The 16,063-nt window shown below is 41.5% G+C and overlaps 1 protein-coding gene across 5 annotated transcripts in view; it reads left to right on the forward strand.

Moving 5' to 3' along the window:
• Window positions 1–16,063, forward strand: part of pard3aa (par-3 family cell polarity regulator alpha, a) — a 288,433-nt gene that overhangs the window by 177,137 nt on the left and 95,233 nt on the right. For 3 of the 5 annotated variants that reach the window (XM_048265861.1, XM_048265858.1, XM_048265862.1), the window contains 3 exons: window positions 4,525–4,676; window positions 5,892–5,936; window positions 12,160–12,402. In XM_048265861.1, coding sequence (XP_048121818.1) covers window positions 4,525–4,676; window positions 5,892–5,936; window positions 12,160–12,402 — 440 coding nt within the window. The remainder of the gene's footprint in view (window positions 1–4,524; window positions 4,677–5,891; window positions 5,937–12,159; window positions 12,403–16,063) is intronic. The other 2 variants (XM_048265859.1, XM_048265860.1) reach the window with 2 other exon arrangements.

Here is a 16,063-nt window from a genome sequence, read left to right on the forward strand (position 1 = left end):
AGCAGTAGAAGCCAGGTGGAAAGTTTCTGCTGAACTGAACCCTAAGTGACTGTAGCGTTACCTGCTGAAGAGGGGCCAGTTTGGCTCAGGTGTCACTACTTATGAATTTCATCACCATGAGACAGAATGTGTGACTAATACCTTTCAGTCCCTGATGTGTCACAACATCCATTTTTCATGGGCGGTTTTGGGCCAGTTAAAGATTGTTTGTCTAAAGGAGCTCAACACACACACAGTCCACACATTCATACACACAAGGCTGCTCAAATAAACTGCAACAAAAAAGTTCACTAAGCATCATAATATTCCTTACAGCACCATTAGCATAATCTCTGCCAATGTAAATACCCACTCCTCTGTGTGTGTGTGTGTGTGTGTGTGTGTGTGAACACATTAATTATACTGTGACTCTTCCTTTAATGCTAATAGCTCCCCATTGGATATGAATATTAAAACAACACAGTGGTGTGCCGATGTTACAGGGTGTTGAACACAGTGCTGCTTCCGCTCTGTGTGTGTCTGCATGACTGTGTGTTTGTGTATGAGAGGGTTCACTAAGCCCAGCTGTTCTCCACAAACCATCCCCATCCCCCATTGCTTCCTTCAGGTGAGTCTCAGTGAGCTTTACGCCAGCAGCCACACGCTACTCACACAATGTGACAATGTGCACTCACATGCCTAGATGCATTCATACAAAGACAGAGACACAGGATGCATGCACTCTAAACATTTACATTAATTACATTAAAATTGACATTTATGTTGACTGTAGTGAACACAAATTCAAGACGGTAAAACAATAGTTTGGAGATGTGTAATTTAGACTTCAGTCTGTACACAAAGGTGGCTCGTCTCACCAGATGCATTTCACTTTGTCAGAGAAGGTATGGCAGGGGGGGCAGAGTAGTGGCAGGAAAGAGTGAGAGATGTGAGAGTAAGTTAATTTAATAGCTTGAAGGACAAAGGTAAGAGAGAATGAAGAGAACACAAGGACAGAGATGAAGAGAGACATCTGATCAGAGGGAGATGACAGCCCAAAAATGGACAATGACAAAAGGGGGAATCAGAGAGAGACAGAGAAAGAGAGGGAGAGACTCCAAGGACACAGCCATATCCACACTCCTTAGTGAAGGGGCTCTCTCGGTGGGTATGACGCACACATAAATCACTCAGCTGTCAGGCTGGATGGTTCCACTGCCTGTGTGAATGAGCATTCAACGAGACACGGCAAAACCCAGCGTGATTCAATCACACTGCAGGCCAACCGGCCCAGTCTCCACTCCGCAACCATCAGCTTAAGCAAACAGCAATAGGAAAATCAAGCTCTCCAAAAGCCAGAGCCTGTGTTTATACCTAGTGAAATAACATAGCATTTCTATGTAGACTTTTTGTGCAGTAAGGCTGTAACAGTAGATGCCTCATTCCATATACATGCAGTTTAAAGAAAACATATTCTGTGTCTCTGTTCCAGTGCCATATCCACTAGCAAGTGTGGAAACTTGCAGAAGAGAAAGCAAGGAGATAATATGGAGTCTTCCTTAGCATCACTGCCAATCAGAATTTCACAGAAGGGGTTAATGGCTGCTGCAATCACAAAGCTGTTCAAACAAACGTACAGCTGTGATTGTGTGTTGTATTCATATGTTGAATGTGCACAGAACAATGGAAATTAATTTCACACACATGTGATGTAAGCAGAACTGTAACACATGATGTAAGGTTGTTACAGGAGAAGCCACATTCCATATACATGCAGTTTTGTCACTGCTTCTACAGTAGAATGATTTTTTTTTTTGATCCTGGCATGGAGGAGACAACCTGCCATGCGTCTTTGTTGACAGGGATCAGGCAGCTTTGTTGGCACTCAACATATCTCGTCTTCCTCTTCCTGGGAAGCTTTCAGTGGGACTGTCCCTCCCTGGAGAGACTCCCCAGAGAAGACAAAAAAACCATCAACCCCCAATACACACACAGACACAGACACACACACACACACACACACACACACACACAGACACACACACACACACACACACACACACACACAGTGAATGTCTAGGGCTCACCTTCGGTTTTCTTCCCGCTGAATATCACAAAAGTTACCATTCAAGGCATCCATCAAAACCCGGAAAGGAATAGAGAAGTTACAATAAAAAGGAGCCAAGAGCCAGTTCTTTGAACGGGGGAAAAGCCTCGTCCTTTCTTGATAACACTCATTGGTAATGGGATTGCAAGCTGGAAGGAGGGGGAGGAAGGAGAGCTGGAGTAAAAGCAGAGAGAGCGTAATGACGAGAAAAAAAGAGACGAGGCAGTTGAACCGTAAGGCGATGGAGTTGGAGCACAAGGCTTTTAGTGAGCAATGCTCAGGAGGAGCAAATGTGTGCAGTTTTACATGCTTTTAAGCACCCATGATAAATAGGGATATGGATTTGCAGAGTATAAGGAGTCTCTTCTAGCACTTGGCAGTACTGGTTAATTTTGGATAAGGAAGAAAGTAACAATGGAGTTGTAAAATCGATATAAATGAATGCACAGCTAAAACTTACTGTAGCTCCTACATTAATTCATATTTATTTATTTATTTGCAATTAACCCACTAATACATCTGTATGATTTTATTTATTAATTTGCTTACTTGCTTACTTTTGTATTGTATTTCTGTGGCTCTCATTTGGATTTAACTGTATACAGAGGCTACTCACAGCAGTACAATAGAATTCCTCTTCCTGTCATACAGTACACACACACACACACACACACACACACACACACACACACACACACACATTCTCACAACTGACATTTTTTTTAAAGAGGAAAAAAAGGGAAACAAATCATTGGTGAATAACTTCATATGTATCAAAAAGCCTCTCAATCCACCCCCTTCCCTCTGGCAAATGGCACACTGTTAAGAGGCCTTCACCAGGAGACCTATGGGGTAACATGAAAATCATATCAAATACCGCCTTTTGGTTGCCACTGATACACAGTAGCTCGTACACTAAGGAGGTTTCTTGAGTGATGTGAAATGTAGGGCAAAGCAAAGGAGAAAACCATAAAGTGTCTGCCCCACTGACAGTGTATCGGTGTGTCTGATTTGATTGAAAACATTCAGTAGACTTTGTTTGGCCTGTAGTTGGAAGATATTTTTTGTCAAACTCTTGTCAAACACTCCTTCCCTTACACAGAGTTACTTTAATGAGCTACGTTCCTCTTAGGAGTTTGTGTTGGGCTTGCAGTTCTGGCTTTTTATGGTAGTATATTATCCATCCCGTGTCAACTGTTACTTTTGGATAAGAATGATAATCAGATTGTTAAACAGATCCAGCGTATAATTGCTGGTAAAGTAAATACATAGTTTATTGTATAATATTATACTGGATTGGTATGAGAAACAAATCCTTTCTGAGTGTGTTACAGCCTGCTGCTCAACCCCTCCCGTCAGCTTCCTCTCAGCCCAGCAGCATTCCAGACTGCTCTGGGGACATGGCGAAGGACCACAGAGCATGCTGGGAAATGCATGAACAGACTGTAGTCAGGCTAAGGGAGGGCTTCCCATCAGTTAAAAAGCTTCTATGCAGTCAGAAATAAGAAAATTCTCTACTGGCCCCTCTTCTCTTCACTTGAATTTCAGACTCAATGCTGTACTGCTGGTTTGCTTACATAAAGATGTTTTGGTAACACTTTACTTGACAGTATCGACATAAGAGTGACATGACACTGTCAAGAACATATGACACTGTCATGACACATGAACCCTAACCCTAATCCTAACCTCTAAATCTAACCCTAACCCTAAACCTAACCCTAACTTGTTATGACAAAAAGTGAATGTCACAGAAGCGTTATGTCAAACGTTTATGACTTGTTTATGACACATTCATGGCAGTGTCATGTCACTCTTTATGTCGATACTGTCAAGTAAAGTGTAACCGATGGTTCTAAACCTAAATTAAATTAATAGAAAAATATAGCAATAATAATGAAAGCAATAGTATCCAACAGTATGACCTATTTTCTCCACATTTCTGTAGGTGTTCATCTGTGTGGCCAGTTATGGTGGTGTATGTCTGTCATCCATTCTGTGTATGTGACTGTGTGCATGAAGTCCATTGGTATCAAACCTAATCAATATCTCATTCATGCATCTTGACACAAATTGATATTTCCCCCTTCGCTGTCTGGTTAATTGTCATGTCCCTCTGTCTGGCATGCAAATGCTGTTGCCGTGAGGCTGTTGCCCCCCCATTTCTCCTCCCAGCTTTTCAATTAAGATGCAGACATAGATAGGGCACGGGAGAGGGGGAGAGGAGGTGGACAAAGTATTCTGCAGCGGACCGACCAAACATTTGCATGTCATTCTGTGTGGGTTGGGTTGGGCTGGGCATCCCACCTATGAGGCTGACTGAGCAGGCGGTCTACTGACTCTCTGTGTAGTTATGTGTTTAAACGTATGTCATGCAGGACATCTGCACAAGATTATCTACACTTCCTCACTCCCCTCTCTCTGTTTTTCCCCCCTAGTTCTCTCAGTCCTGACGCAGACCCTGACCTCCACTTCCAGCGGGAGGGTTTTGGCCGCCAGAGCATGTCTGAGAAGCGTACCAAACAGTTTGGGGATGCTGCTGCCCAACTAGAAATCATCAAGACTCGCAAGTCGAAGAGTATGGACCTGGGTAAGGCTGCTTTGACAAGGCAGCAGGCTCCTGAGAGAACACAAGCCCTGTTCCCCTCCATCTTGTCCCAGTCTTCCCTAACCTTGTCTCCTGACGTTGTGTGCTTACCTTGCAAAGGATAAGAACCGTGCTGTAATCTCCGTCAAACAGACTTCCAATGCCAGTGTGGAATGAGAGAGGGGGGTGTTATCTCTCTCATTCCTTGTTTCCCTTATTTTGTTTCTCTTAGTTCTGGGTTTCTACCTAAGAGAAACAGGACATAATGTTAGACTAAGGTTGAATAAGTGTAAGGACCACCTTGATCAACATACACAGACACACAGACACGTCCTACATAAATATTCAAAATGGCCCCTAGCCATGCACACATTTATTTTATCTGATGAAATTAGGATTCTATTAAAACAAAATACTGTGATCCCTTTGAACATGAAGTTAGGATTCAAAAGTAGAACAGACATTGAATACTGGTTCCACTTCTCCGACATGTCTTAACTGTGTGCTGAACTCATACTGTGGCTTTTAAAATAATAGCTTATGATTACCCTCATATTTAAGGAGTATTATGACTAGAAACACACCATGAGACAGTCCATCATTAAGAGAAATGCTTGATAGTAGTCACTGTCAAGGAGTTTTAGGAGTGCACCCAGGCATGACTGCATGTCAAAACTCCACAACATACTTACACTGGTACACCAACGCACACCTTAATACCTTCACCTGGACTCTTCCTGTAATTCAACAGGTGTTTCACTGGTTCTCCTGATTTCCCTCTCAGTCTTGTCTCAGTCTTTGTCTACTCATGAAGTTGCAAAGATAACAATAACAATATAAGCACAACAACATTTTTATCACTTTTAAATCATTGTTTCAGATTTGATGTTTTAAAATGTCAGATAAGACTGAAAGGGAAAGGGAAATGGTGAAGATTTGCACTGTGGATGACTTTCATAACACTTCACAGCGCCTTAATTCAGGACTGCAACAACTGAGAGATGCATGTTGTTTCAAATCTCTGAAACTCTCTTGGCAAGCTCTTCCATACCCTCTCACTATATCTGCATGTTGTTTGATTGTTTAAGACAAGTGCTCAGTAATGAATGCAGTTCCTGAATTAATTGTCCTTCCTGGAATGCTTATGGATGGGGAACTGATTGGTGGAATGATGGAATGCGGGCACTAACCAATCACAATTGTTTGCCTCTTTAACAGTAGCTGACGAGATTAACCCCAATTCCTGCACTGAGAGACTGGAAGGTAAGCAATCGGTCAGGGACACACACTTCACAGCACAACACGACTGGACCACCGCTATGGAACTTTCTTCAAGTGGCCTTTCCACTGAAACACAGTTGAAGAATCTTAAATCAAAACTGAGTGAGAGAGAGAGATGAAAGCTATTTGGTCAAAAGGTCATGTTTCATGCAACATCAGGCTGTGACAGAACTGTGCAGGACTTCAGCCTTCCGAATGTTATTTCAATTCCCCTTTCACAGAAGTCATTGAGATGGAGTGGATGGATGTATTAAACTCTTTAGAAGCACTCAGTGAAATGCCATCACTGGAGCATTTTTAAAACCTTTCCACTCGTCTGTTTGAATATCACCTCTTATTTCTACACAGAGATGGGTGCCATTTCAAACCCTGGCCAAGTGTGTCATCAGTATGTGTAATGTGTAAAAGGCCAGATTTCTGCTATTTAATCCAGCAAAGTTCACAGTCATGGGTTGTGGCTGATGTAATTTAAGGTCCTCTCGTAGATTACCCTGCTTGTGTTGACCGCTGTTGATCTTTGAACTCTTAACTTCAAGACTTCTCCGAATTGAAGCCTTACCACAATTGTTCAGAGGCCTTAGAGATTTTTACCTCATTAGCTGTATCTGAAGGGCATTCGTAGAGAGAATATTTAGGAAGCAATTTGTGGTAATTGCTGTTGTATGAATGATTTCATTTTCTACCACATTTTTCCCTCATCTGTCAGACTGAGTGGCATGGTGTTTAATAGGGGTTTTGGGAGAACATGGCACATGACTTGTTCTTTTGAAAATATGACTGAAGAAAGCAGTAATTACGCTCAGTAGGCAGACAGATTGTGTGTGAATGTTTGTATAATAGGGGTGCGAACGGATAGTCGAATAAACCAGTTAACCGTTCGACATATGCTACATGAATGTTAACATCCCTATTCCCAACACCCTGCCTATTTCCGGTCTGGGACAACTCTGTTAAAACAAATGCAAGGACAACTGAAGACAGAAGATGGACAGATCAGCCGCTCACATGTACAGTACCACTAATCTTAATTTGGAAGTGACTGGCAGTGGGCAGGCCTTGCTGTTGGCGGAGATGTAGGCCAGTGCGTTTATGCCCTATGGGCACAGCCTCTGGCAGACATATATAAAAGACTCACACCCTTGTAAACCCAGTAAGTGTCCTCAGCTCAGGGTGAGCGAGATGATTAGAACGAAAGATAAAATGACGAGAGGGGAATACGCATGGAAGGGAGCTGCAGAAAAGCCACAGTGGAGCTGACAGCCTCTCAGAGATGAGGAGCAGTCTGAAGGGGCCAAGCCTCAAAGCAAAGCCTCATGGGTAGACGAGTGTGTGAAGCTGGGAGAGGGACTCTTCGTGTTTGAGGGGAAAACAGAGAAGATTGCAGACCCCTGCTGAAAGTGTAAGCCCTAGGGCTAATGGTGTAGAAAAAAGGTTTCATTCTGCACTTTATTGAATTGGACTCCTGAGAGCTGTACTTAGGAGCTGTGGAAAACATTCCATTCCATTAGTTAGAACCTGAAATTAGCTCAGTATACATGCAGTGGTGTAAAAGTGGCCAATGCAAACCACAAACAAGCTTGGCTATTAACCGCCGCTAAAATAATGAAACAAATATCTCTCTGCTGCACAGCCACTAAAAGAGTGTTGGTGTGATATACCAAATAGAAAGCGCTGGTTAGAGGTGATGAGAAGTTAGGTGCAGACATCCCTCTTGCCAGTAATGATACATCTTGGACAGCTGTGGACTCTCAGTCAACTCTCAGGCTCCTGCACTTATCACTGGAGGCCTAAAAAGAGCAGGCTCCCCTTGGTCACTGTGGAGCTATTTATAGCCTAATCACCCTTTTAACGCCATGCTGAAACCTTGTGCGCACTGAATAAATGATGTGTAATTGGGCCTCTGTCCAGGAGCACAAATACCCTTGCATACACTCCCATGAAGCACAGTTGTGAGCGATGTTGGTGAACGCAGTGCCGTAGCTCTGCTAATTGCAGTATAGTGGCAGTTTCCATAATATCCACTCCCTTTGATTTATTCATGAGATTTGTTTTACACCTACCTTTACAGTCTAATGAGAATCACTCTTTTCCATTATAATTGTTTGCTTGCCTTTGGTTTCTTGCTGATTAAAGAGATAGAGCACATTCATCTTGGCTCAAGTAGCAGGTGTATGGCAACCTAAGGACTTCATGCCCTCCTAGATGAATGTCTGGGTTTAGTAACTGTGCTGTGCAAAACTGGTGTATGTGTGGGGTGCCCCTGTAGCTCTTCTTTTGTCTTTTTCTTTTTCTTGTCTTTAAATAAGGACACAGCCATAAACAGGCGTTCAGCTCACATGCTATAATAGTAGCAGCATAGGTAGTGACTGGAATTCCAAATCAGCCCAGACTGGTGATACAAATTCAGAAAATTCCAACCACAGCAGATGTCATCTTTTCTTCAAACTGTTGTGCATCAGTCTTGGATTTTTCTCAGAATTCCACTGTGTTTGACATCCATAGCATCCCTGGTGCATGTTTGTGTTTTCCAGATTTCAAGCTTCAGAAAACGTCACATGTACACGCTACTTGAAGTACTTTGATTGAGTCAGCTCTGCAGGCTTTAGGGAGTTATATATTTTCTGAATCGGTTGGTCTTGAATTGCCATTGAAATTATATTTTAAGGCCGGTCATAGCATGTCTTTCATGGAGCACAAGGTCTCCTCATGGTTAATTGAATTAGACGTTTTCTTTTCTTCAAATGTCCTTAGGTAGCCCAATTACAGTGTAGATGAAAAAATATTTGAGAGTTACACAAATGAATCTACTGTAGCAATCAAAGATGTTCAGCTCCACATTTCGGTCAGAAAATTACAGGCCTATTTATAGCTCATTCAATGGATGTTGCAATGGAAAATGGTCCAAGTGAAGTGTGTTGCTTGTGGAGACCTTCATAGGAGTGGCAACATATAAGTGGATGTCCTACTCCACAAACAAACCCCTCTCTTGTACTCAATGGTCCTGTGCTCACTGGTTCAGACTGTTAACATTGTCAGCTGTGCTACAGCTCACTAACCCAGGAAACGACTGATAAACGTCTGCATAAAGAAACTATGTGGAATTCTGTAGGCTTCTGTAGGCCCTTGCATTGACTTGCGTTGTGTTTAATTCTGCAGCCACAAGTGAAACAGTGGGATATGACAAGAGAGCCGGCATGGCACTAGGAGTTGTTGACACTGCTTCAAAACAGTTGTTTCTTTACATTTGCTGCTATTTCTAGGTTGTTTTTGGGATGTTATAAGCTTAAAAAATGAATCCCTGGATCCCTCTGTAACCTTCCAAGACACCTAGAGCAGTAGATTAGTGATCAGTATACAACTCTACTGCCCTTCGTTATGGACAATTATTATTGGGTTATTATTGAGAAAAACAGTCATGAAGACACAGAGGGATCCAGTTATGCACTTCCTTAAATGTGTTCTAGCTGGAATTCCAAGCTAATGAACCACCCAAAGAACTGCCATAGCCCACTGCAGCTTTGATACAGAAGCGTTTTGTTTTGGCGTCATCTGGGCTAATCACACTCATACATGTTGCAGGATTGCTTAGTTAAAGGATCAAGAGGAGATTAAAGGGGTGCAGTTGGCAAAGACAGCTGTCAGAAACCACTACTGCTTGTGAAGCAATGATAACAGCAGCAGCACAAGTTTGGATTACACCGGGAAATACTGGCAACTTGCCTCTTCATAATCACCCCAGTTCCAACCGTTCCTGTTCTTCAGAAATCACCTGTAATCACATCAGCCACACTTCTGTTGTTTCTTTCTCTCTAGCTTGGCCTGTTTCTCTCTCTCCTCCTCCTCCTCTGTATTTCCTAACTTCATCATACATAGGCTGGCTGTCAGAATGGGGCTATTCAGTAATAGAAGGAGGTAATAGATTTCTAATAGTTTTCTCTTGGTGATGGGGGTTTATTTTTTCAGGCTAATCTGTGTTTGGTTTTAAGTCTTTCCATCCAGAGTTCCGCTGTGTGCCTCACCGCTATGGCCCACGGTCCATTTAGTCCTCTGAAAACAAGTCAAGGCCGCCATAGATGGATGAGCATGAGCTCCACATGGTCAGGTCCACCTCATAAGAAGAACAGATGGAGAGAGAGAGAACAGAATAAGACAAATGAAAGACATGGACTAACAAAGAGAAATGAAAAATAGAATTGGGGAGAATGAGTGACATGTTGGGAGAAGGTGCTGGAGTTAAAGAGTAACAGTGCAGGAACAAGCTAAAAGAAGTGGGGGAGTTGTGTTTAGACAGGGCATAGCCATATGGGAAAATGGTGGAACCATGACAGAATGTCCCTATGGTGCTAAACTGCTAACTCTACCAGACATAAATATTTAATTTCAGAGGAGAAGTAGAGGATTTTCACAAGTAATTTTCAATTAACATCAATGGCTTATGATCAGAAGAGACAACTGACATGGGACTATTATTAATATACCGTTTCATGGTTGCATAATGGGGAAAATTTGAACTGATCTTTTTTGAAGTGAAACAGAAGATATATGATTTAAGAGAACCACATCAAAACAAATACTGACATCATACCACCTGTGCACTTTGAACAGAACATGGCATCCACAGGGGACAAAGTGAAATAAATTAAATGTGGGGCAAAGCCTGGTATCTACACTGCACCAGCCCGATTAGAGTCTGTTTACTACTAGCGCTGGTGTTAGCATTAGCTTTCCTGCTATGAAGGGTAATGACACAATCACTCTCTGACAAACAAACACAGTCGGCAGCCCTGTCTGTCCTCATGCCGAGGCCTCTGAATGGTGGCATTCTGTCAGTCCTACAATGTTTATTTATGTATAATTTGCATGTTAATTACATTAGCCTGCATAAGGGGGATCCATTATGTCAAAAAGAAAAAAGGTAGAAATGACTTGAACCAAGGACTACCTGTACATGCAGTATTGTTTAGTAGATACTGTAAAGATATTATTTCTTACTAACTTCCTTCATTGTTTGCTGTTGTCCTTCACTTACATACTCATACTAACATAATATGACAGCTGGCAGGGATACCTTTTTTTAAGATTTTGGTTTGTCATTACAGATCTTATTAGGATTATTTAGCAAGTTAAATGTCTTTGTCACACAGGTTTTTCTTTGTCTTTGCCATAAACACATGTTTTAAAGACATCACTCGCTGAGACGGTCGGTTGTTATGTGCAGTTGTGCTGATAATTTTCTTTTCTTTTTCACCTGGCTTTCCATCAGCATGTGGGTAATCCCTGATCATTAATAACGTAACCAAGCTTAAAGGAACCGTATGTAAGAAATGTATTTCAATTAATCATAAAATGGCCCTGATATGTCACAAGACATTAAGAAATCATTTTCACTTCAAATACTTATATCACTGACAACAGTAGTCCGGCCAGGATATTGTCTTTTAAAAAGTGAAGTTGCAGCCCTCAACTGATGTTGATGTTGTGTTTTGTCATGTCATGTTGTGTTTTGGCCTGATGCGCCACCCTCTACCTATCTACTAATCACAAAGTCAGTCGTGTTTCGGCATCCGGGTTGGCAACCTCGAGTCAGGGGGGGGGTGATACACCACTCTGCAGTATTTTGAAAGTGATTGCAGTACCAGTTTTGGCCACAATCTTACATATGGTTCCTTTAAATACTTCCTCATTTCACTGTCAGTGTACCATGCATTTATTTTTATTGTTCCCCATCAGGTTTTCCTCCCATGTCTCTGTCAAAGACACACCTCAAACACATACCTCCAACTCTGTTGCTCGATTTTCTGTACTTATGTGCATTTGCCTTTCCTGGCATTTGGCTCTCATTTGGTTTGGCCAAACCAGGTTTTGGTGTAGGCCCCAATATATAAGGCACACTCCACAGTTTGAATATGCCTATGATGTAGCGGTAAATATAGAATGCAGTATTCAGTAGGTCTTCCAATATTCAGTGTTACCAGTTGAATAGAAGGTATTGACATATATCCCTAATGTCATCTCTTATGGACCCTTTCAAGAGAGTTCCATTATCAGCATCATAGTTGGCCACACAAGGCTTCCTTTTTAACATTCCATATGTTATCTTAATGCAGAGGAAGTAGATTGGGGCCCAAATAGAACGTTCAAGCATTGTTTTTGTTTTTATTGTTGAAAGGGTCTGATGATATGATATTCTTTTTTAACTCTTTAGGATCCCCAACTCGAGATGTTGGCCCATCTCTTGGTCTGAAGAAGTCCAGCTCCCTTGAAAGCCTCCAGACTGCAGTTGCTGAGGTCACCCTCAATGGAGACATCCCCTTTCACAGGCCACGCCCACGGATAATAAGGGGGAGGGGCTGTAATGAGAGCTTCCGTGCCGCCATTGACAAATCATATGATCGTCCAGGCATGACCACCACTGCTTCAGAGGAATATGACGAAGGCATGGAAACCTGTGAGTGCACAGATAACTATTCCAAAGCAGTCACACAGCACAAAAGTGTTACATGCGCTTAAATTGAATTAGTGTGATTTATAAGACATCTATTGGAAGCCTGATGCGCTTGGTCACTGTGCTTGCGCTGTGTTGCTACATAAATACATTACATTATATTATAGTTTGGAGCAGTTTTTTATGTCTCATTATGCTGCGGTACAAACTCTTTATTTATAAGTGAGAAAGAAAAAAAACATTATGTTCCAGTTCTTGCAATATCAAGCCTAGTCTACCCTACAGTTTTTCTATTTACTTTGAGATTGAGCTTGGTTGTTGGATGGGGTGATAGTTCCCCAGAGGAATTTGCAGTTCCATGAGCCGCCTGATCATCTGTATTTGGGTCAGGATTTCCTTTAAATAGAAAAAAAAGGAAGTGACATGAGGGAATAAATGCTCAATCAGTCTTAACATTACTGCTATGCATAACAGAATCATTTCCAGCCTGAATTTCTGGAGAGTTCTGGTAATGTTGATATTTGCTTTGTGGATTTCTTTGCTTCCCTCTTGCCATACAAATTGGTTTTGGTTATTAATACTAAGAGACTGTAAGCATTTTGTAATTACTTATAGTCCCCCGCCAGATCTGTGTGTCCTTGAAATCCGGTGAGCTATTAGTAAAAGAATAATGCATCTCTTCAGAGCTATAGCAATAATTTGTAAGATGTGAGGTTTTGTTTTTGCACAAATGCAGTTTAGGTGATGGTCAGAGCAATTGTCTAGTATTTGCCTGTATTGAATTGCCATGGTTGTCATCTTAGATACCCTAACATAGCAATAAAATGGTATCTCACAAAATGCAGCGCAAAACGTTTTTATATAAAGCAAAGCACATTTGAAAGTAGTGAGGGTCTCATTTGGATTGAGCATGACTCCACTTCAAGGCTCTGAGAGTACACAGAGGTTGGCATTCTATTACACGGCTCCAAAGATGACATTCCCTTTGCAGGTAATAACACTGCCACGCCACACACAATAATCACCCTTTTTCCCCTATTCTGAATAGATTCTGTTTAAAGAGATTTTAAAAATTACCCAAATCATTTTGTTTTCACAACCTCTGTCAGGGAAGCACTAAATATCGTGTTATCTATGGATGAGAAATGGAAATAGCAGATGATTTCTCGGTAGAGGTATATTGCATCCTCTCCTCTCTGATATTCAAATAACTCTGTTTTTCAATTTAGATAAAAGAGCCAGAACGGGGCTGTCACTGAGGTTAATAGTCAAAGTTGACAGATAAGCTACAGTCTCTTTTTTTCCAAATCCAACCCGAGACTTTTATTTACATAAAATGCGAATTTGGAATCACCCAGGGAAAATGTGTTGCGGCAAGATATCCCACTGAGTGAATGAATTCATCTGGTGTTTTCCCAGTGTTCTATATTTTAAATGGCTCACATCCGTATTATGGTCTCCTTTTCTTCTGTCCTTCTCACCACCATTCCCAGACCCTTTAAATGAGCTTGCAGTTTTACCAATCTGGCACTAGTCAGGCTCATACACAGAGAGATGAATACCCCTGTCTATCAAACTAGAGAGATGTAAATGGCTTGATTGTGGTGTCAAAACATTGATTTCTTTCCTGGGGGGAAAGCTGTGATCATTTTAATTAGCCTGATTCACCTAATTTTCAGGAAATACCCCAGTAACTCACGGTATATTCTGAAAAAAGCCTTACCTGATCCGTGCTGGCTTTTTGAATGATCTTTCACTTTGTATCTGTGCTATTCATGTGATTTCCAGTTGTGTTTTGTCATTTGTTTAGTGTTGTTTGTTTGTTTGTTTGTTTGTTTGTTTGTTTGTTTTTTTGTTGTCCTGCTGACCCCACTCTTCCATACTGTATGGCTAATGAGTGGTGAGTCTTCAGTCAAACGTTTTACCTTCATGTTGTCTCTTCTTTGGGCTTGTAGCACTTTGTTTCCAGATTCATGTGTTTGTGTGTCTCTATTTGTGAGTGTACGATCAAAGTGAATGTATGAGGAAGCAGTACAGTCAGATACACACATGTGCATTGTGCACGGGTACACACGCACGCACACACACACACACACACACACACACACACACACACACATAGTCAAATTCTCCCCAGGAGGATTCACGAGTCCCATCTCTGGCGAGTTATCTGAGACGACATCATTAGGAGCTGCAGAAATTAGTGCTGTTGTCTAATCTTTGAGAAGAGGCTTTAATTGCCAGCTGCAGCTTTGTTGCGCTGATGGTCCGCCTTTGCACTTAGCGTGACGATAAGATGTCCAAACAAAAAAAACAGATGAAAGTAGGTGGGATGCAGTACCAGAAGGTGAGAAAGAAGAGAGAGAGAGGGGACAATTGAATAGATTTAGGCCATAAATAAATGTGCATACAATTCCTGTCATATATGGTTCCACTGTGAGATTTAATTTCAGTAATTTCCCCTCTGAGATAGCCACCGAAAAGAATGTGCTGATAACTTGAAAGACAAGGCAGTGGAAGAAAACAAATCCCTTACTCATCTCTGAAATGAGAACCTTCTTCCCTCTCCCTTCCCACAGTATCATTCTCCATTCCACGGTGAAAAAAATCCAACATGGCCTCCTTTTTTCATAAGTGCCTTTCTTCGTCTCATCAAAAAGCCTTCAGTGAGGAAGTAACATGGATGACATTAATAAACGCTAATCTCAGAGACATCTACTGTACCTCCAATATCCATTAAGACCCACCATTACTGGAGGGGTTCTGCTTTCCAGGGCCTCTCCAATGTCTTCCACTCACTATTCTCTCCCCCCTAATTGTTCTCTAAGAATTGTAGATTAGTATTAAGTATTATTTCTACTTTTTTAGAGGCCTTCATTTATGCAATTTTATAAAATATATTTATAATATATGTTTCTATATTTATATCATAAAGTGCCATGCATCATATCATTTCAATAATAGTTTATTACACAACATGCTTGATAAAGACCTTTTGAATAATGAACATGACAACACATTAATTCTGCATGTTAAAGTAAAACCTATACTTGGATCACTGGGGGAACTGTGTGATGCAATTAATGATCAGGCTCAGATGAAACTGTCAGGAGACCCAGAACTCTTTCTTCAAAGCAAACATCCTCACAGCACAATGAATAAATCAAACAAGGATATTAACTCAGGACTCTTGTGTCCTCTTGCTCTCTCTCTCTCTCTCTCTCTCTCTCTCTCTCTCTCTCTCTCTCTCTCTCTCTCTCTCTCTCTCTCTCTATCTCTATCTCTCTCATTCTCCCAGGCTCTCTCTCTGTTCTGCCTCTGTGACTCAAAATAGTTCAAAGAAATCTTCAAAGTCTTAAGGGAAAAGCTTAAAATATTTTCTGATCATGAATTGCATCACATGCAGCCAAAAACACTGCATAATAATTGAGTGTATAAGTAAATCATTCATCATCGCCAGAACCTCAACTATGCTGTTTTAATAGACATGAAAGAAAGCATTCATTTAGAGTTTTTCAGTTTTTCACCCTATGTGGTTGGGGATGTGACTGTTCTCAGCCATAGCCTGTGTTGCTGACACAGTGGCCTTGGGGCCTCAGAAGCATTCTGGATCCTGGATGGAGCTTGCCATTATCTCCTGCTTGGAGCAGGTGATGACTAGGCA

This window comes from Alosa alosa, chromosome 16 (genome assembly GCF_017589495.1).
Source record: "Alosa alosa isolate M-15738 ecotype Scorff River chromosome 16, AALO_Geno_1.1, whole genome shotgun sequence".
Taxonomy (NCBI): Eukaryota; Metazoa; Chordata; class Actinopteri; order Clupeiformes; family Clupeidae; genus Alosa; species Alosa alosa.